The sequence below is a fragment of the Melanotaenia boesemani genome, chromosome 1, assembly GCF_017639745.1.
Source record: "Melanotaenia boesemani isolate fMelBoe1 chromosome 1, fMelBoe1.pri, whole genome shotgun sequence".
Classification (NCBI taxonomy): domain Eukaryota; kingdom Metazoa; phylum Chordata; class Actinopteri; order Atheriniformes; family Melanotaeniidae; genus Melanotaenia; species Melanotaenia boesemani.
In genome coordinates this window covers 8,568,086-8,591,502 of record NC_055682.1, presented here as the reverse complement: position 1 = coordinate 8,591,502, position 23,417 = coordinate 8,568,086, and the positions used below count along the sequence as shown (strand labels likewise).

The following is a 23,417-nucleotide window of genomic DNA, read 5'->3' as shown; positions in this document are numbered from 1 at the left end:
CGGCGTGTATTCATTATTGAACTATCAACATTTACTTTAACATTATACAATCCTTTTTTTTCTATTTTTCCCCTTCAAATAATTGATAACAAATATAAATATAGTTGTAGCTGTTGTTTCCTTCGTTAATTTGAAAAAAATGCAGCTTTCCTTCAGCTGGAGAAGCATTTCTTGTGTGACATGTTGACACTAAAAACATGATGACCACCATAGTGTCTTCCACCTTACACTGAGCAGTGAAGGTGAGTGTTCCTGTCTTCTGGTGAAAGTTCACAAACAAAACGTAACAGCCCCAGACATAACTGGAATATGAAAGTAAAAATATCTCTCAAAACCTATTGTTTTCGACGCCATGGAATCTAAATGTAGAGACACACTGGAAAATTCAAACATACGTTTATGTGAAATAAAAATGGCTTGTCTGATTAGTATTCAACACTATAAAAGTGCAGAAAAGTTTTCATGTTATAGTAGGGTCCCATTAATTAACAGACCTGTAAGTTATGTAATATGATATGAAGTAAGGCTATTCTACAAAGGTGGAAAAATATTTTCAGATACAATTACAATGTTACACAATCTCAGATATTATTATGAAAACTTTTAAGGTTTGGAGGGCTTTTTTTAAGGATTTATTCAGTATTTGGCTGTGACTACTAAAGAAATTGCATTTGAAGACCAAAGAGCGAGCTAAACACAATATTTCAGAAATGCCAAAAGTTTATTTCCACCACTGTATTCAAACATTCAGCATTTGTATCATTGTAACCAGAAGAACGCAGCAGGAGCATGAGGTCATGGTAATCTTCTGTCATGTCCCACATAGATTTGTCTTTATGGTAACATTACAGTAACTGGAGATAATTACAACAGCTGGTCTTCAACGCTGCTGTTTACTCATCATCATCATGACTTCACCACTGGCTAAAAGGGGCAGCTAAGACATATGATGTATATCATGTTTATCATGTTTTGTATTGTACATCCTTTATCTTATAAATAAATGAGTGGACATCTTTCTGATTTTTGGCACTTCTTTCTTTTCTAGTTAATGCTATGAATTAAATATTTAAGTAATAATTATTAGACAGCCATTACTTTCTTGTTTTTAATCAACATTAAGGTTCTTCTACTAAGACTTTGCCTTATTCATCATTTTTTATGGCCTTAATGTTGGATTTTCCCCTCCCTGTTTCATTTGATTAATTTCAAAATGATGGTAATTTGTCATTAACATTACAGTTTTGAGGGTCTGGTGTATTCAGGTTTTCAGATCTTTACAATCCAGGACTTACAAGGAATCCATTTATACAAAATAAGTCATGATTGTTCACAGGTAAAAGGATCAAATATTTATATAAAGTTTAATAGTTTTTACTATGAGGTTCATGATATTTTTAATGATTGGAGGTAACTTGGATGAATTAATCTGTGCCATTCCGAAATAATCCTAACAAGCTGCTATCAGCTCAAACTGTTAGTTCAGGTGTGCTGCTCACCTCACTTGTCATAGAAATTTATAAAAAGTTGCATCTTCCCCTCTATTAAATTTCTCTTTCACTCTAGTATCCATCTGTCACTTCTTTATGGAAAGACATGGCTCTGTGAAGCTGCTGTGTGTGTGTATAAGTAGCCTAATTTAGTTGAAGTGACCGGGCAGGTGTGGAATAAACCATTTTGTCAAATTTAGGAGGGGTGATGTGGCACAGAGCATTCATCATTACTGTTAATGGAAAATGATGTGTCTCAACCCGTTCATTCAGCTAATCTGATGATTATTATGACCTCAATAAACTAGAAATTTGAAAGGGAAACACATACATGTACACACACAAAAAACCTTTTCATTCCAGGATTGTCAAGGTCCCCCACCCTGTGGTGGCTCTGCAGGTACCATTTACCTCCCCAATCCGACATAACTGGTGAGCTCTCCAGGTGATACACAAGCTAAGGAGAGGTTTCTAAATCCAGTTCGTCACTGGACTTGTTAATGAGGCTTGCAGGTATCTGAGAAAAGCTCCTCACCGGTAAGTCCATCCATTAAGATCTGCCACTGGAATCGGTGGCATTTTGTTTTGATAAACAGATGTTTTGGTTTGTTTTGGTTTTTTAATATATATAAATGTTTATATATATATATATATAATTTTACTTTATTTCCGTACATACCAGCTGCTTCCCAACCACTCCATGAAAAGGAAAAAGAAAGTGTGGGAAGGGAAGACACTTTACAAGGGAAATACATCAAGATAAGGATAAAGCGTTGCTTCTTGTCATATGTTTTATTCAGAGAATACAAAGCAGATTAGAAACGTCCATGTTTTGACTGAAATAACAAAACAGGTTTGGACGACAGATAGTACAATTATCTTTGCCCTTGAGCTGAATTAACCAGCTTCATGCGGAATTTTTCAGCTGGCGCAGATAAAACGGCATCTGTTTATATCGTCTGACTTTTTTTTTTTTTACTTAAACTTATACCATGCCGTATAACTACTTTTATATAACGTGAAAACTAGGCTATGTATGTTGCAACAACGTGAAAATGTGTTATGATAATGAGAATAAAATGTTTTAACATGAAGAATATAACAGTCAGTTAATAACATTGCGTTATAATTTCCCGTTTTTCTTCTACTTGGGTGGCGCCGATACGCTCCATAGTGACGCTGATCGTGTAATAGGTAGATTCCGAGTTTAATTTACCTTAAAACCAACTATTTCGATTAACGAAATTAATAAAACAGGCGTAGCATTTATGATTAAGACGCAAATCTTGTCCTTACAATAAGTGATGATAAAATCATGCAAACATATGTCAAATCACTTCAGTTAGATTTATTTTTTTCCTCATTTGGTGCTTGATGGCAATTGTCTCTATTTTGTATTTTTTCCGTCCAGGAAGAGCACATATCAGTTTATTTCTGAAGAGTCCTGTAGATGCCATTAGGAGGCTGAATGGTGAAACTGTGAATTTATAAAAGGGGTTTGACCACATCTTAATTTCAGATTATTATATTAGTTTTAAGTAGGCATATAAAACATCACCTTAAAATGAATTAATTTCACTTGGCTATTAAGGTTCTTTTTAATGTTATGAACTACAACAATCTCTTTTTAAATAGGATATCCTGGTATTGTCATGTTCAAAACAACTTGCATGAAATTATTTTTTATTACAAGCTGTTTCAGCTACGAGTGCAATATTGCGTTTCAAAAGTTTATACCACTGTAAAGCAAGCACACATTTTCAACGTTGCTGCAAAATTACCTAAGCTAATAAGTGTGTGTGTGTGTATGTGTGTGTATGTGTGTGTGCCTACATCAGAAGTAGTTTTTCAGTCAGTTGACAACACCTTGGTTTGCATGTAAAATGACTTCTTTTGTTTCATTGCAGATCTGCCAGCCAGCTACTCTGACTGCTTCACAATTTGGCTGCTCAACCACGTGTTTCAGCAAGAAGAAAGGAGGAAGGGGAAGTAAGTTTGAAAAAATAAAGTGTTGTTTCTATCAAAAGTAAATATACAATGCTGAAGTAAAATAGTCTTAATAGAAGTAGTTAAATAAACTTAACCTTTTCGTGCATGAATTGTGGAGAAAAAGGGCCATATGATTTTTACATGTAACATTTTACTTCCTACAGACATATACTGCTTTTTTATTCTTAACAGTTAACTTATTATTAATTTAATTTTGATATATTCTTTAAAAATATTTCTAGAATACTGTTTTAATTTTTTTATAATATGAATATTCTATAAAAATATGACTATCATTTTCCTATATATACACAGATAAATATTTATTCAACAATATTTATTCTTAAGGAGTGGAGGTAGACCTGTTTGGGTTATTGTTTTGTAAGCTAGAAGCAGAGCTTCTGGTGGAACAATCTACCAAACTCCGTCTGAACCGCTGAGTCCTCATCCACTTTTATGAGCAAACTAAAGACTCACCTGTTTAAGGATCATTTCTGCATTTAGCTTAACTTTTCTACTTGAGTTGGAAAGACTTGTTCATCCAGCTCTTTGGCTCAACTCAGCACTGAATAAGCTGCGTGCACTTACGCCCAAGATGATATTATGTAATGAAATCGTGATCTTGTATTTAAACAAATGACTTTAAAAAAAATAAAAATAAAAAAAAAAAAGCGCTGCCTTTAGCACTACATGAAAGCACCTGTGTCCAACTGGACTCACAGCAGTCTGACTACTACTTAATTATGACGTCCCATCCTGTGTGAATTCTTGCTTGTGTTGTTACTGATGTCCACTAAAGCAGCAAATTAACAAATATACCATTCCCACTCATGTAGGTAATAGAAAATGCACGGAAAGGTTAAACTAGCAACAAATAGAAATCAAAAAAGCACAACTGACTGAGCAGGTTTGCAGAGCCTAATGACGCTTAGTCAAGCTAAATTTGCTTGCTGGATGTCGTCTGATTTTTTTATTATTTTTTTTTCTTACTTCTTTATTGATTTCCATTTGCTTTAAAATAATAGTCATACAAAAAAAATAAAATAAAAAAAAAATACAAAGAAGACTATAAGGCATTAATACCAAAAGTCCACACTTACTCATTTTCAAGAGAAAGTCTTTGCAACAGGTTGTTATTGTTATTTTTTTGTGTGTGTGTGTGGGGTGGGGGTGGGGTGGGGGGGGGGGGGGGGGGGGGGGTTAACATGTACGTTGACTGACCAGTTACCAATGAGTAAGGAGTGGGTTATAGAGCTTTACACCGACAAACAGGAATGATTTCCTGTGACATTCAGTAGTTTGCTTTGGTGGAATAATTCTGCTGCCGAAAGTCCTCCTGTGACTCTCCAGCACAACATGGAGTGGGTGTGAAGTGTTCTCTAATACTTTTCTTAAACTTTGACAACATCCAGAGTGCAGTTCCAATTTGCCAGCATTGCTGGCCTTGTGGACCAGTATATTGAGTCTGTTGGCGTCGGCTATCTTCAGTCTGCTAATGCAGCATGGAGGACAGCACTGGCTACATCACAGACTCATGTAACATCCTGGGCATAGCTCTCCACCATTTCCATATTATCCCCTCAAATAACCAGTAGCCAACAAATGAGCTACCCCTTTTCCCTATATTGGCCCTACCAACATCACATTTGGCTATTTTCAGAGTGAAAAACTGTGCAACACTTTGATTTGTTGACACCACACATTGAGGTAGAATACAATGTCATTAAGACGGGGGTGTCCAAAGTCTGTCCTCGAGGGCTGCTGTCCTGCAGGTTTTGGATGTTTCCTGCTGCAAAACACTAGAATCAGATTGACGGGTCAACATGTTTTTGCAGAACTTGACAACAAGCTTTTTACAAGAGCCATTTAATTTGAAACAGTTGTGTTGAATCAGAGACATCTAACAGGATTGTAGTCCTTCAAAGACCTGAGCTGGACACCTGTCACATCCGCACCCGGCTCTGCTGCGGACACACCCACTCCAGCCAGGCATCATCGTAGCCGATCCCCTGAATACTAACCTGTTACACCTGTGTGCAATCTGGCCACCAGGCTTTAAAGATCCCAGCTCCCCGTTCATTACCTGTCGGACCTCGTTTCCACGTAGATGGACTCTCCTCCTTGCCCTTTCCCGGTCACGACTTCACAAGATCTCCGTCTCGATTCCAGTTGGACGTTCCAAGATCCTCCTGTTCAGTTAAGCTTCCTGTTCACGATTTGGAATAAATCTGTTCTTACACTCGGCTTGGTCTCTGTCAGGTCCTTCTTAAAACAGAAGGTCCGACCATAACCGAAAGAACAACGGATGGCTTCCTCCACGAATCACTTTTCCGGCGATCCCAAACAATGCAGCGGTTTCCTGCTCCAGTGCTCCCTCCACATCGAAATGAATCCTGGCAAGTACCCCACGGATCGGGCTAAAATAGCCTACGTTATTTCCCTGCTTTCAGGACCAGCGCTTCAATGGGCGGATGCACTTTGGCAGCAAAACAGCGCGGTGACGCAAACCTACGCCCCCTTTACACGTCACTTTCAGGAGGTGTTTGGGATTCCCCCCGGGGATACCACCACACAGGAACGCCTGTTTCGCCTTCGGCAGGAAAGCACCCCCATCACCGAACATGTGTTGATGTTTCGCACCTTGGCGGCAGCCAGTGGATGGAATGAGACCGCTCTCCTCACCCATTTCCGAATGAGCCTGGAACCATCACTCCGCCTCCAACTCTCTTCCCAGGACGACACCATCGGTCTGGAGAGGTTTATTCAGACAACCATTCAGGTTGCTCACCGGAGGGAGAGCTGCTTTCGGGACCTACCACCCGCCACTGCTGCCACAGTCACGGAGGGCTTAGAATCCATGCAGGTGGATTCTGTACGCCTTAACCCCACTGAGCGCCGAAGACGCCTCACGACTGGTCTTTGTCTATACTGTGGCCAGGCTGGCCATCGTATCAACACCTGCCACGTTCGGCCCCCACATCCTCGGGTGAGTCTGGCCTCAGCCTTTTCTATCTCTGCAAAACCCCTTACCATACCGGTCACGTTGTGGTCATCTTGTGGTTCCCTGACAGTCACGGCCCTCCTCGACTCCGGGTCCGAGGGGAACTTCATCTCCGACTCCCTAAAGCACCGCCTTCAGATCAGATGTCATCGCTGCCCGTCTCCCCTCAGCATCCAGACCATCACCGGTAAAAGACTTACTCAGCGATCCATTCACTTACAGACCCCACCTTTGTGTCTTGGTGTGGGTTGCCTCCACAGAGAGGAAATCCAACTTCTGGTGTTGGATCACTCCCAGGTCGATGTCATCCTCGGACGGCCGTGGTTAGAGCAGCACGCCCCCATCCTTTCCTGGAAAACGGGAGAAATTCTCCAGTGGGGTTCGGATTGTTATCCACACTGTTTTCCCCAACTACCACAAGCCACGAGGATCACGATAAGTGCCACCACAATCGAAAGCCCTAACCTCCATTCGGAGCAACATTTCCCCACCGAATATGCATCATTCCAGGATGTGTTTTGCTCCCGCCGAGCAGCGCAGTTGCCACCTCACCGTTCCTGGGACTGCGCCATCGAGCTGCTTCCCGAAGGCAAACTTCCAGCTGGTCGCATATATCCATTATCCATACCTGAAACTAGAGCCATGGAGGTATATATAGCGGAAGCCCAGGCTCAAGGGTACATTCGACCCTCCACGTCACCGGCTGCTTCTAGCTTTTTCTTTGTAGAAAAGAAGGACGGCGGACTGAGACCATGCATCGACTACAGATCCCTAAATCAGATAACGGTGAAATTCAGATATCCCCTGCCGTTAGTTCCTGCTGCCCTGGAAACCATGAGAGATGCTAAAGTGTTCACAAAGTTAGATCTCCGTAGTGCCTATAACCTTATTCGGATCCGCCACGGAGATGAATGGAAAACGGCTTTTGTGACACCCACTGGCCACTACGAGTATCTCGTCATGCCCTACGGGCTTGCCAACGCCCCCTCAGTCTTTCAAGGGTTCATGAACGAGATCTTCAGAGACCTCCTCAACCGCTTCCTCATAGTGTACATCGACGACATCCTGATCTTCTCCCCAGATCTCCCGACACATATCCGCCATGTCAGACAAGTCCTCGAACGACTCAGAGCCCATCGTCTTTTCTTGAAGGCAGAAAAGTGCACCTTTCATCAGACAACAGTCGACTTCCTCGGTTATGTGGTAGGACCTGAAGGCGTGAAAATGGACAACAGCAAGGTGCAAACAATAATAGACTGGCCAAAACCTGACACCATCAAAGCCCTTCAGCGTTTTCTGGGGTTTGCAAACTTTTACAGACGCTTTATTCTGAACTACAGCGCCTTGGCCAGCCCCCTCACTTCCATGCTCAAGAAGGCTCCTCACACTCTTTCCTGGTCCGCCGAGGCGGACAGCGCCTTCGCTTCCCTGAAGCAAGCATTCACGACAGCGCCAGTACTACAGCATCCAAATCCAATGTTACCTTTCTGTGTTGAAGTCGATGCTTCCACCTCAGGTGTAGGAGCTGTCCTGTCACAGAGGTCGGGAGATCCTCCTCGCCTTCGTCCTTGCGCTTTCTATTCCAAAAAACTCAGCCCAGCGGAACAGAACTACGATGTCGGGAATCGTGAATTGTTGGCCATCAAACTCGCCCTCGAAGAATGGAGACACTGGCTAGAAGGAGCACAACATCCTTTTGAAGTCCGCACGGATCACAAGAACCTGGCCTATATCCGTGAAGCAAGACGATTGAATCCCCGACAAGCAAGGTGGGCTCTCTTCTTTACAAGATTCCATTTTAACATAACTTATATTCCAGGCTCTAAGAATCGGAGAGCTGACGCCCTATCCAGACTCCATGAAGGGACAGCATCACCTGAGGAGCCCGAGCCTATCTTGCCCTCCAGGTTAGTAGTTGGCGCCATCCAGTGGACCCTGGAGGAACGAATTCGAGAGGCGTCACATGACCATCCTGCACCACCTGACGCTCCTCCGGATCGGCTGTTTGTTCCCCCTGATCTGCGGCTCTCCCTCATCGAGTCGGCACACGCGAGTCCCGGTACGGGGCATCCAGGTACTCAAGCCACCCTAGCTTTGTTACAACCCCGATACTGGTGGCCAGGAATGGCAGTCCAGGTGCGCCACTTCATCGCAGGCTGTGCAGCATGTGCCCAGACCAAGAGCCCTCGGCAACTTCCATCCGGAAAACTACAGCCTCCTCCAATCCCACAGAGACCCTGGTCCCACTTAGTCGTCGACTACCTTACAGACTTGCCAGCCTCTCAAGGTAAAACCTGTGTTCTGGTGGTGGTGGATAGGTTCTCGAAAGCCTGTAAACTAATACCGTTTCCCAGTATTCCCTCAGCTGCGGACACCGCCAGGGGCATCTTTGAACAGGTTTTCCGAAACTTTGGACTCCCAGAAGACATCATCTCAGATCGTGGACCCCAGTTCATATCCCGGTTTTGGCGGTCGTTTCTCCGACTACTGGGGGTTACTGTCAGTCTGTCTTCAGGGTATCATCCACAGACGAATGGACAAGCGGAACGGAAGATCCAGGAGGTGACCCGTTTCCTCCGTACGTTCTGTCACGAGCATCCCGCTCAATGGAGCGAATTCCTGCCATGGGCTGAATATGCGCAGAACTCCCTGCGTCAAGCATCCACGAGACTGACTCCTTTCGAGTGTTTTTTGGGTCAGCAACCTCCGCTCTTTCCCTGGAATGGCGAGATGTCTAATATGCCAGCAGTGGATGACTGGTTCAAACGCAGCGAGCGGGTATGGAGCCAGGCCCATCAACATCTGCAGCGGGCGGTTCGGCGCTACACCGACCAGGCCAATCGGAGGCGTTCTCAAGAACCTGCCTTTAATGTTGGAGATCTGGTGTGGTTGTCGACACGGGATATTCGATCCCGCCACACATGCCGGAAGCTGAGTCCCAAATTCATCGGTCCCTTCAAGATCATCACTCAGATAAGTCCGGTGGTGTATCGCCTGGAATTACCAGTCACCTACAAGATCCATCCTGTCTTCCATGTGTCACTGCTAAAGCCTTATCTCTCTCCTATTGCTCCTCTTCCCACAGACTCGGGTGCGGCGGCGGTTCCCCCTCCTCCGCCTCCTCTCCCGCTGGATACGGAGGATGGATCGGTTTACGCCGTCCGGGGCGTGCTGGACTCCCGGCGCCGGCGAGGGCGGTTAGAGTACTTGATCGATTGGGAAGGCTATGGACCGGAGGAGCGGTCTTGGGTGCCCCGGCGGGACGTCCTGGACCCGTTCATGCTCCGGGAGTTCCATCAACAGCATCCCAGTCGGCCCCGCCCCGGTGGCCGGTCCCGTCTTCGCCCCGGTGTGGCTCGTGGAGGGGGGGGTACTGTCACATCCGCACCCGGCTCTGCTGCGGACACACCCACTCCAGCCAGGCATCATCGTAGCCGATCCCCTGAATACTAACCTGTTACACCTGTGTGCAATCTGGCCACCAGGCTTTAAAGATCCCAGCTCCCCGTTCATTACCTGTCGGACCTCGTTTCCACGTAGATGGACTCTCCTCCTTGCCCTTTCCCGGTCACGACTTCACAAGATCTCCGTCTCGATTCCAGTTGGACGTTCCAAGATCCTCCTGTTCAGTTAAGCTTCCTGTTCACGATTTGGAATAAATCTGTTCTTACACTCGGCTTGGTCTCTGTCAGGTCCTTCTTAAAACAACACCCCTGCATTAAGATATACCTCAAAATTCTTTAAATCACTCAAGGGAGAGGGAGAGCATCCATATGTGCGTAGTTTTGGTCCGACCAGGAATGACTGTGGATCTGGAGTATATAAGGACTGATGGGTGAAAGGGAGATAGGTGTGGCTGATCTGGGACAGGTGTAAGCAATCAGGGAAGTGATCACTGAGGAAAGGCAGGAAAGGCTTGGGCAGACCAGGAGAGGGTGTAACACTCAGCATCAAAATGTGAACAAATCACAAGCTTTATAACAGTAAAAACTTCAGGTCTAAACTAGGATTTATCATGTCATGCTGCTTTGATAACATCTGTATGTCCTCGTGATATAGTTCACTGATGTCTGCGTCATATCATAAATGGGGTGTGTTTAACTGTTGTGCTGGTATATGTTTAAATTTGCTATGTTTTGTTTTTTCCCTCCTGTAGGAACATGGGAAGGACTGCTGGAACATATACCTGCCTTGTGCTGCTTGTTTTAGGTTTCATTTGTCTCACTTCCTATTTAAGGTGTGTATGAAAGGATTCATTATTTAACATTTAAATAGCAGTTTGATATAAGCAAATATTAGTTGCTGTTTTTTGTTTTTGTTTTTTACCATTATGTCTTTCAAATTATTTTAATCCAGTCCCAAGCCATTTTTTTCTTTCGTTTTTAAATAGGTATTTAACAAGCATTTCCTTTATGAAGAATCTGCCAATGGCCATTGAAGGAACACCAATACTAATCACCAATTTGGATTCCACTCTTGACTTTGGGTAAGAAAAAAAAAAACGTAAATCAGTTTTTTAATAAGTCTCTTAGTAATTCTGACTTCTGTAGCTGAAGAAAATCCATGTAAGTGATAGATTAGCAAAACACCTGACTTGGAGGCCTTTTGGTTTTGAACCAAGAGCCAGCGATGCTTCACCTTGTAACCATGACTACTAAAATTATTTAACCCTACAGAAGTCTCTTACCCATATGCAATCTTTCTCCAAAACTTATCACGTATTTGTGCTTTACTCAGTCTTTATCATACATTTCTTACATCATAATATTATTTTTTAAATCAGTCTATCTGCAGAAAATATCTGAGTCTGTACAAACTTCTGTTATAACGCTCACTGTTTCACTGAGACACTAATTGTTATAGCGTTATTTTCTTACTCCACTTCTTTGGAAGCTTCCACTTCCACAGAAGCGGTTATATTGCCAATATTTACTCATTCTCTGAAATCTTATTGCTAAATCCTTACAAAGAATCCTGTGCATATACAATAGCTGATGATCTAATATTTTGCAGTTAAGGCTGGAGGGAAGAGACAAACAGGAAAAAAAAGTTGTTGTAGTGGTTTTAGTTAAAGTGAACCCACCGTTAGACATAAAGAGGGAACTACTTTGTTTTTCCTCATTGATCTTCTTTTTTTAATTTTTTTTTTATTTTAGTGCTGCACTTCACACTCTCAGATAGCTTTCTTCCAAGAAATTTGATTGTTATGATTTTGGAGGGAATTTTGACCTTTTTAAAGCAGCCTGTGACAGAAAAATCATGAAGGATGAAGAGTCAGAAGATTTTGCTGAAGTTGACAGAAATCTTACTGTACAAAAGAAAAAGACAAACCTGGGTTCATCCAATTTACAAACAAGGATACAGCATGATAAATATCATAATTTGATTGACCTCAAGGCTGATCCAGATAAATCCAGGACCTACGTTAGGACAAATTCATCCTGGCGCCACGGCTGCCTTTTTATTTACAACTCTATAATCATTGCTTAAAGTATTGTAAAGTATGAGAAAGTCAGACACATCTAAAATGATGTGTTCCTCCATGTTGAAAGTTTGCAGACTGCTCTGTCTAGCCTACTCTCAGCTCATTGGTCAGTCATTGAAGCCCCTCGCTTTTTCTATTTTCTTGTGTCGTGTCGCAAGCCCACATGCACATTTACATAAATGAGCGCAACATTTCACATGCACGAATGTCACCTGTCACTTGGCTTTAAAGCATCATCGTGCAAGTTCAAAAGGAAATGAATAAATAAGGTGCGACGTTGCCTCCCGTGTGTCAACTCCATGAGTGTTGTGTAGTAAGTGTAGTTATTTCACAGCTTTGTTCTATGGACAATTTGTTACTGCACTCAAAGCGCAAACCTCTGCGTGCAACTTTCAACAAAGACAATTTTTGTTAAAGGCAGTGTGTGAGAATGCATAATTAATTTTATTTTGATCATAGCAAGCCACACACAACCAGACAACTAGCCAAAAAACCAAAATAAGACAAAAAATCAAAATTTGATCAATTGCTGAATCAGATTTAAAACAGAATCTATACAGTCATGAAGGATGGATCTGATGTCCTTTGTATGATTTCAAGTTCGATGGAGGCCATTGTTTGTACAGTTAAACTATATTAGCCTATTACATTTATTACATTTACTTCTTTTCACCACCTTCCAGTCCAGATCTACTGCACTGACTGCATATTTCCCTTAAATAATGTTTTACTCATTTAGTTATAAAGTGTCCTTACTGCACCCTGCTTGCATATGTGTTGTAGAGGTTTACTTTAGTTGTTTAAATGACTACACCACTGGCCTTTTGGTCATAGTATATAAAAATACAGCATATTCTAAGCATCATGATTACTATTTGGGAGAGTTTGCTTCATGTCAGTATTGTACTGGTATTTGGCCATTAAAATATTTACACTTCAGTTTTAAATAGTTTAACAAACTATGGGTGGTATGTATGGGTGCTGACTGGTCTTCTACTGTTTCATTTCTATATCTGGTCCATTCAAAAAGCCGTGAAGCCATCTTACACCTGGTGTCATGTTTCCTTTTTGTGTACTCAGAAGGCTCTAATACCCAAGATAACAACATAAGGGATGGTTGCGTATTTTAAAAGAAGGAATCATTTTTTTTGTTTTTTTGTTTTTTGTTGTTGTTTGTTTTTAACATGAAAGTCAGCAGACTTGCTTTTAACTCCTGATGCAGAGATAGAAAGAACCAATATATATTTAAACTTTAACTTTTTAATTATCCTTTTATTACATTGTACTTGGTTGCACTCTGTTTTTAAACTTTGCTCTTTCAAGGGTGCACAGACAATAAGAAGTTTTAATGGAAAGATTTTGATAAGGCATTTAACCACATTTAACCGTGAAAAGTCATCAGTCATTCTTTTATCCCTTATGTTTAACTCATAATTCCATTTTTACTTCAGAGCAGATATTTAGTCAAATCAAGACAAATTCAAAACAGGGCACATTTTCAGCCACCAACGAAATTTTGAAGCAGTGGAACAAAATAGTTTTGACAGGTGCAAAAAAATTTGGCTGAGCCTAAGCAACAAACACTTCATCAGTTTTTTTTGTATGGAAAGAAGGAAGTGTGCCAGAAAAAACATCAGCTTGTAATGAAACACACCCTGTGAAAACCTGCACGACTTAGGCCCTGATGTGAGACAGATAAGATTTGAACATTTGATCACTGCCATACAGTTTGCCACCAGATCTCCAAAAATGGACTTCCATTGTTAAGATTGACATGAAGAAAGTCTTCCAACTTGAACAAGCATATAGGCCCTAAATATGATCTGAAAGGGGAATATTATGACACATTCATATCTCTTTATTCAGGTTTAGGCTAAAAAACAACTCTGGGTTTGGCTTCAAATAGAAAACTTTGGTAATTATGACTTCAGAAACATGCAAAATATTACAATGGAGGGGAGTAAAAACATATTATTATCAACTTGATCTCTTCCCCCAAAAGGACTTAAAGACAAATAAAAGATGTAGTAATTTTTCTTTCCTACGTTTAGCAAAAGAATCACATCCACATGGCACAGTTTACAAGAACATCTCTAAATGAAAGATCACAGACATGATTAAAGAACTGTCAGGTATTTATCTTTAATCAAGAGCGTAATTGTTTGATTTGAGAGCTAGATTTCTTGTTTTTACACTTAAATATCATTTTGCTCTCTCTTAAAACTCTGCTCTCACACTCAAAAAGTCTCTTTTTTGCTCTGAAATGTACTGTTTGTCCTTTCAAAACTCCCCTACAGGGTAAAACCTCGTACAGCAACCCAAGAGGGAGGAAAAAATATCCAAAAGCAGAAGTTTTGAGAGAGCAGATAGTCTGAGTGTGAGGGACCAAGCTTGAGCTCAAGAGATTTGAACCTGCAACACTTTGTTTTAAAAGGAAAGGACAAAATATATATTTCAGAACAAAAAGGGACTTTTTGGGTGTGACAGTAGCATTTTGAGAGAGAGCAAAATCATATTTGAGCGTGAAAACAAGAAATCTTGCTCTCACAGATAGGGGAATAATCCCATAGGTCAGGTGATCAGCTAAAATGATACAGCATGCAGCAATTACAGCTTCTGAGTCACGTTCTTTTATTTTACGTTTCCTCAATAACATGTTGCGATTATGTCACGATTATAGATTTTCTTGGTACAGGTATTGTTAGAGGAATAATCACAATTATATAATTATTGCAAATATTATACATTAATTTCTCAACACTATAAATATGTAAAATCATACATAAATGCAGTGCTTTCAGGTTTTTAAGTTTTATTTATTCCAGTCATTTGATATCAACATACCCAAAATAACAGAACAACAAAGTAACCAAAAAGCCTCATTCCAACAAAATCCCTTCTGTTCCATTAACAATAAATAAATACTACATACAAACTCTGGATTTCTCTCAGAAAAAGCAGACGGCTTTAGACAATAGGACCTCTACCTGGACATTATCTACATTATAGAAATGTTTTTGAACATTTCTATTGAACCTGAGCAGAGAATTTAGTAACAACGTAAAAAACATCTAGCTAGCTTTTGACTTCCAGTTGTCCTTTAGCAGAATAGCTGCTGTTTAAAACGAAGATGGTACTAGAACAGTGAAAATAACAGAAACAAGACCATATATCTGAAATTAAATACAATTTCTTCAACAGATCATAGCAACCTGGAAACCAAAGACAAGTGTTGACCTTAGTGCAGAGTCAGTCATGTTTAAAGAATGAATCTGTCAAAAAATGTAAGACTTTTTTGGTTCTTGCATCCATATTATGTAACGTTCACATTTTTAGGGCTGCATTAGGTAAACAATAACATATTTAACACAGTTACTTTGCATTTACCTTTACTTTGGCAAACAAAGCCAGGTGGTTATGCTGAAACATATTCTATGTATTCCCTTGTTTTTTCATTGTGACTAACCAGGAAACAGTGATTCTTCAGGCACCGTGGGTGTTACGTCCTCATATGCTAGGGGAGGTGAGGACGGAACACAAAGTGTTTGTTTTGTTGGCGCAAATCAAAAGAGCACACTGACTTGTCTGAGTACCAGCAAAACTTAAAACTTTCACATCCAGCCTAAAGGCGGTCAAGATAGCCTTTTATCAGAACAAGATCCGCAATGCTCCCAACACACGACAACTGTTCATGGCGTTTAACTCTCTTCTATCTCCACCACCTGCTCAGCCTCCCACTGTGCTGACTGCAGAAATGTTTGCTTCCTACTTCACTGAAAAGGTCGCTACCATCAGTAACCAATTCACTGAGCCTGACCAACTCAGCCTTGCCAAACCAGCTACTGGTGCCTCACTCTGCTCTTTCCGCTGTCTAAATGAGGACGAAGTCTCTAAACTTCTAGTCAGCTCAAAACCCACAACCTGTCCTCTTGATCCTGTTCCCTCTGACATCCTTCAGAGCATTTTACCTACAGTCAAATCTGCAGTAACACATATTATTATCACCTCTTAAATCCGGTGTCTTTCCTTCTGCCTTCAAGCAAGCTCAGGTTACCCCGCTGTTGAAGAAACCCACACTCAACCCAGCCCAGGTTGAAAACTACCGGCCGGTCTCATTGCTTCCATTCATGTCTAAATTACTAGAGTGTGCCGTCTTCAGTCAGGTCTCATAGTTCCTCCAAGACAACAACCTGTTTGATCCATATCAATCTGAATATAGGCAAGGTCACTCTACTGAAACTGCTCTCCTGTCACTTACTGATTCCCTACGGCTTGCCAGATCCACTGGTCAATCCTCAGTCCTTATACTGCTGGACTTGTTGGCTGCCTTTGACACGGTCATCCATCATATACTGTTCTCCAAACTCTTGGAGCTTGGCATCTCAGGATCTGTCCTCTCGTGGTTTACGTCCTACCTCACAGGGAGATCATTCAAAGTATCTTGGCGAGGGGGCGTGTCCAGATCACATGGGCTGACAACAGGGGTGCCTCAGGGCTCGGTGCTTGGCCCTCTTCTCTTTTCACTATACACCTCCTCACTCGGTGCAGTCATTAGCTCTCATGGTTTCTCCTACCACTGCTATGCAGATGACACTCAGCTTTTCCTTTCTTTCCCACCTGATGACACAACCGTCTCAATGTGAATATCAGCATGCCTTGCTGATATCGCCGCATGCATGAAGGATCGCCACCTTCAGCTAAATCTGTCCAAGACTGAGCTTATTGTCTTTCCAGCCAGTCCTTCTTTACCGCCACAGATAAGTGTGCAGCTTGACTCAATCACACTTGTGCCTACATCTTCTACCAGGAATCTTGGTGTCATGGTAGACAACCAGCTGACCTTTAAGGACCATGTTGCCTCGGTTTCCTGGTCTTGCCGATTTGCTCTCTACAACATCAGGAGGATCAGACCCTACCTGACTGAACACACGACCCAGTTCCTGGTCCAGGCTCTGGTCATTTCACGCATTGACTACTGCAACTCCTTACTGGCTGGCCTGCCTGCATGCTCAGTTAAACCTCTGCAGATGATCCAGAACGCAGCAGCATGTCTGGTCTTCAACCAGCCCAAAAGAGCTCATGTCACTCCACTGCTAATTGCTCTTCACTGGCTTCCAGTTGCAGCACGCATCAAATTCAAAGCTCTGCTTCTGGCTTACAAAACAATAACCCAAACGGCTCCGGTCTACCTTCACTCCTTAATCCAGAGCTACACTCCCTCTCGACAGTTACGCTCTGCCAGTGAAAGACGCCTAGTGCTCCCACCACAACGTGGCGCAAAATCAGTAGCTAGACTCTTCTCCTCTGTTGTTCCCCGGTGGTCGAACGAGCTACCAAACTCCGTCCGATCCGCAGAGTCCTTATCCACTTTTAAGAGCAAGCTAAAGACTCAGTTGTTTAAGGAGCATTTCCACATTTAGCTTAACTAAATGAGTTAGAAAGATTTGTCCAGCTCTTTGGCTCAACCAAGTACTGAAGAAGCTGTGTGCACCTATGCCCAAGATGATATTGTGTGATGAAATCATGCACTTATGCCCAAGTTGATATTATGTGATGAAATCATGCACTTATGACCAAGTTGATATTGTGTGATGAAATCATGATCTTGTATTTAAATAAAATGACTTAAAAAAAAAAAATTATGTGCACTGCACTAGCACTACATGACAGCACCTGGGTCCAACTGGACTCAAAAGCGGTCTGACTATCACTTAATTATGATGTCCCATCTTGTTTGAATTCATGCTTGTATTGTTCTCAAATGTGAGTCCCTTTGGATAAAAGCGTCTGATAAATGACTGTAGAATAGAATAGAATAAAGTGAGTCGGAAACCGGATCTCAACTAAGAATACAGATTTGTTACAAAACAATGGGTTCAAGTACAGTTCCGGTGTCGACTAAGTCAAACAATATACAGTTAACTCAAAACAATAAATAACTAAAGGTGTCCCGCGAAGGATAACAAGTACTGAACAAGGCTAAACAAAGATCACACCAAAAGGGTTTACAATAGTCTACTATAAACAAACCGAAAATGTCCCTAAACACAATCGGGTTACTTGCACAAAGGCGGAATTAGCTCAACGACAACCAAGAAGACTTCACCTCTCACAGGGTATAGATAACACAAACTCCAAATAAAGACTTTACAGAATAACCAACTTTCACAAATGCCAAACCCACACAGGGTAACGTCCACAGGTCACAATAATCCCAGTCTGGCAAGCTGCGTCCCTCTGTCCACAGCTGCCACGAGTGAAGCAGATGACGGGGTTTAATAGGCGTAGCAGCAATGTCATTGGTCGGCAGCTGGGTATCCCCGAAGCAGGGGGACCAATCCAGAGGGAGGTAGGGCGGAGCCAGGTGGTCTGGTCATTAGGCCGGCAGGCAGGCGGCCGTAACAGTGGGTGAGCCAAAAGCAAAGCGAGAATGATCAACGAAAGAAGATGATGTGTTTTGTTATGACATTACCATACTTGTTTTACCACATTACCAAGGATACACATCTATGTAATGAAGGTATTTTGTTGACCAGGTAAAACATCGTAATGAATACGTTTCAGTTAAAGATCTTATCTTTAACATTATTTAATGTTTTTGTAATGACACAGCGGTTTTTTAACCATTAAACATATATTTATGTGGCTGTACACTGGAACTGTCCTGACAATGTTTCATAGTCATGAGTTATTTTATAGATACACAAGACACTATGCCAGAATGTATTTAAAATCCACTATAACCTTTACAGGTAAACTTAATTTATCTTTCTCTTAACTTTTGAATGCACATGTACAACTTGTTAGTGTTAAACTGCACAACATGCTGTTCTCTAACAAGGTTATTAATTGCAAAATACAAACAAAAAAATAAAGTGTCTGGACCACAAATCACTAGTGAAATCGTTATATGCATTTGCTGATACTGTGCTTTTTATTTATGTATTTTATATCTTTGAGACTATTTTGGCTTTTTTTTTTTTTACTGTGCATCACTTTGGTTGGTCTTGTTGCTGTTTTAAATTTCCTTAATAAATAAAATGCTATGGTACAGTAAATGACGGAAAATGATTTATAATAGCAATTATGAAAACATAATAAACGGGTTCTTGGTCCCCATTTAGTCTCTTTTCTAACGGAAGTTTGAAACCTCAAAAAACCTCACTGTCCTGCCAAACCAACTGATTAAGAATGAAGGCTCTTTGTCAGACATGTTGTCATCATACCAATGGTTACCAGCCCCCACCAATGATGCATTTATGGTGGAAATATTAGTTATATATAAATTTAAAAGCTAATTTAAATAAGATTAAACTCATAGATTGAAACTTAACTTCAAATGTGCAAATAAGAGGCCTTACTAATTCTGACTGGAGTGGTGAGTTTTTAATCTCATTAAAATGCAAAAGATGTCTGTTTGAAGTGTGAAATTATCTTCAGTGATGGAACGTGTTTGTTTCCTGATCACTTTCTTTGGTCTTTCCTTTGTATTTCAGTGCCAGACCAGCAGTTCAGACGCTCACTTCCTGGCATGCTCCTATCATCTGGGAGTTAATGTTTGACCCCAAACTTTATGACAAAAAGCACCAAGAAGGAAATACAACCGTGGCACTCACTGTGTTTGCCGTAGGAAGGTATGTGTTTCTATAAACATCGTCATTTGGGAGGTGGGGACAATTACTAGTTCTGAGTTCAAGGGTTTTTTTTTTCCAAGCAGGTAAATAGTATGCCCTGTAATTTAGTGAACTAGTAAGACTTTGAGTCAGTGACAGTAGTCATACACTAGACTGATAACACTTATATTTATGTTTTTCCAGAAGGTGCAAGATCATTTTTGAGTAGTGGTGAAGTCCAACTTTTCTTTTCTCCTCCTGTCTGTTAAAGGTACCTCGATGCCTATCTCAACACTTTCCTAACATCAGCAGAAAAGCATTTTATGATTGGATTACCGGTGACATATTACGTGTTTACAGATTTACCAGAGAAGGTGCCGAAATTTGAACTTGCTCCTCAGCGAGACCTGAAAGTTGTCAAGGTGCAAAAGAATAGCAGATGGCAGGACATCTCCATGATGCGAATGAAGACCATATCAGAAGTGATAGAAACGGAACTCGAAGGAAAGTTCAGTTATCTCTTCTGCTTTGATGTTGATCAAGAGTTTAAGGGGAGATTTGGTTCAGAAGCCCTCGGGGAGTCTGTGGCTTTGCTCCATGCCCATTTTTACAAACTTCCAAAGGAGAGGTTCACCTATGACAAACAACCCAAATCTAAAGCTTACATGAAGGAGGGAGATTACTACTACCATGCTGCTATCTTCGGAGGATCGTTGGAAAAAGTGAAGGCTTTGGCAGACTTTTGTCATGTGAGCATCATGGAGGATAAAATGAATGAAGTGGAGGCTCTGTGGCATGATGAGAGTCATCTAAACAAGTACTTCTGGCTTTATAAACCAAGCCGCCTCCTCTCACCTGAGTACTGCTGGGACCCCATTATTGGTGACAAGAGTGATATTATGGTCACTCGCCTAATATGGGAACTAAAACAATATAACATGGTTCGTACTCGGTAGTGTGGCCACAATCAAAAAGACTTCAGAGACTGGGATGAATTTGTGTGGGATGAATTTTCTGGGATGAATTTGAACAAAAGTGTGAATATGTTTACTGTCTTGACAGAAGGCCTAAACAAAAAACTTTTTTGAGAAGTGAACTCAGGTACAAAGGTTTTTTTTTCTAACAAATATTTCTTTATGCATCTAAGAATAGCATTAAAAGGAAAAATCAGTCTTTCCATTTATAGCCGGACAGCTGTGAAGCCCAATAATGAAGCTGAACTGTCTGAGGATCACTGGGATGCCTGGTAATTTAAAAAAAATGTATACATTTGCAAGTGAAGATCAAGTCTGGATTGAAATCAGTTCATCATGTACATGTAGCTTCACTGCTTTCTATGACACTGTGATTGAATAGAAAGCTTTGTGCCCCCTTAAGAATCACAGATAATTGTTTATTAATTTCACCAAATACCAAATAAAATTCTAAAATTGATCCCCAACAGCTCTTTATTAATGCTGCCATGGTAACCGTCAGTATGGTCACCTAAAACAGTTGGCCACTCATACTTAATGTGAACTAATCCATACAAGAATTTATAGTAGAGCTGTAACTTTGGGGTGTGTTTGCTTATGAATTTGTGTTGATAAGCAATGCTGTTAACTTTTTTTTTTGAGAAAACCAGTCTGTGTAGTTTCTCATGTGTGGGAGTATAAGTAATTAAAAAAATAAATATATATAAATGTAAAATAGGTGTGTCACTGGGCTTTCTTTCAAATTGGACCAGAGGAAAATTTTACTGCTCAAAACTTGCTCTTCTATAGCTCGGAAGACAAACTGGTGATTCTCATCTCAGCCTCATTTTAGTTTCTATTTTGTCTAAGATGTTTCTCATATGTTTCTCCTGTTTCACCATGTAGACCATCTTTTGAAATATGAAAAATTAAATTAGTTATCGTGGCATATAACCAATGATTCTAGTTTAGACTAATCTAAAAGTGGTAAATACATCTGTGCTAAAAGGGAAAAAAGATCAAGGATCTAATCGAATCGTGACCTTAAAAAAAGAAAAGAAAAAATTCAATCAAGCCTTTGGAGAATCATGACACAACCCTATATGTAGAGCAGTGAACAGCCATGGACAACTTACCTTCTGATCCCATGAATTTTGGGGAATTACACATGATTTTTGTCAATTTATATCTCTACAAAATGTGACATGATTACAGAAAAAAGTTCAAAAAGTTCAGTTACACTGGTCAGTAAACTAAATCTAATATTACACAATATGTGAGGCAGTCTGGAAAAACCTGTTCGATGTCGCTGATGTTCATTTGTGGCAAAGAGACAAAATAGATGGATGGCCACCACTCATATTATACATTAATAGCATCAACCTAGCTCTTTCATGCACAAATGTATCTTAGCTGATGTCTTTATATAGTGACTCCTGTTCCTTTTCAGCTGAGAAGCAAAGAACAAGCAAGACTCAATATACAATGTGCATGTGACTACATGCCAGGATAAATCCCACAAGTTATAGTGTTAACACTTGCTTCAGCCGCTCTGGGTAGCATGATGTTACTTAGGCAATTATTGACTGTGTAGTAACTGTAACTTTGTTAATTGTAAAGTTATATATTAAACTGACAAATATAAATGTAATTAATGACAATTCATTTAAATTCATTTAAAAAGATGAGTTGTCTTTTGTGGTTCACTGCCATACACATTTTTTCAAAAATAAGGTCTCAAGGAATCCTCTGTGGGTGTGACTTTGACTCTCTGTATTGGGTTCCCACACATTTTTACTTATGAATTTCCACAACTTTTCCATATCATTTCTATAAATTGTTAACTACCAAATCAGCAATACACTTACGTAGAATCTCATTGACTTTGAACTTATCCAGGACTGTCTTCCCATCTGGCACCTTTCTGTGTTTCCCTTTTTTTTTTTTAACTTGTCCTGTCCAGCATCATAGCAAGCAAAATGATAATCTGGTTGCTGTATCATGCTGAACAAATTTGCTTTGCCAAGTGGAGACCTATGGGTAAGGCTCCTCTTGATAATCTGATTCATTTATTTATTTATTTACTTTGAATCACGGAATCTATGTAATCTTGCTGGACCTGACCGGAGGGGACAGAAAAAGTTGGAAAATAGCAAAAAGAGCAAAAGGCAAAGAAGAAAGGAGACAAAAACATCACAGACAGAAGGAAACGACCCTTCAATCCACACCATCACCAGACAACAAACAACAAACTGTTACACCTGTACATGAACACACCAGAAAATTTCCTACAACTTTTACAAAAAAGCAAAAACAAACAAACAAAAAAAAACAAAAAAAACAGAGCTGCTAGTCATTAAGAGTTTTTAAATAATAACCAAGTCAAAAAGACATATCATGAAAGTAGCATAACAGCGACCAGATACTAACTCACAGGAAAAATAAAAAAATAATTATCTCTTAGTATATAAACTCACTGGACAACTCAGTGACTGTGTCTTTTTCACCTCTGACTTGCCCTGCATGGCTTCCATGATCTGTCTTCTATTGATTCAAGTCAACGAAAACATGATTCTCCACATTCTGGAATTGGCTCACACTCAATGATTATAGTATCTGCAGATGAGCTTGAAGAAGTTGCTGTGTGTTGCTGCGGCTGTGTTAGGTCTAAAGGTGTGGGTAGTGGCGTGTGAGGTTGGTGATGTTGGTGATGTTGTGAATACTGTGAAAGGCTGGAACTAATTGGGATTGAAAATACTGTATTTCTGTTCTTGATGGGTTTGCTATGGAGGATGTAAAGTGACACAATGAATTAATTAAATATATCATTCAATAATTACTTAAATGTGTCATTAAATAATTAAAATAATAATGAAATACATAAAT

The 23,417-nt window shown here is 40.6% G+C and overlaps 1 protein-coding gene across 1 annotated transcript; it reads left to right on the top strand.

The window, feature by feature from the left end:
• The first annotated feature begins 1,890 nt into the window (after positions 1 to 1,890).
• LOC121650201 (N-acetyllactosaminide alpha-1,3-galactosyltransferase-like) lies at positions 1,891 to 21,224 on the top strand. Its single transcript, XM_042001970.1, has 6 exons — positions 1,891 to 2,027; positions 3,398 to 3,479; positions 10,637 to 10,717; positions 10,871 to 10,966; positions 19,462 to 19,599; positions 19,850 to 21,224. Exons 3-6 carry the CDS (start codon positions 10,641 to 10,643, stop codon positions 20,532 to 20,534), a joined length of 996 nt encoding a protein of 331 aa, XP_041857904.1. The 5' UTR covers positions 1,891 to 2,027; positions 3,398 to 3,479; positions 10,637 to 10,640; the 3' UTR covers positions 20,535 to 21,224.
• Positions 21,225 to 23,417: the final 2,193 nt, after the last annotated feature.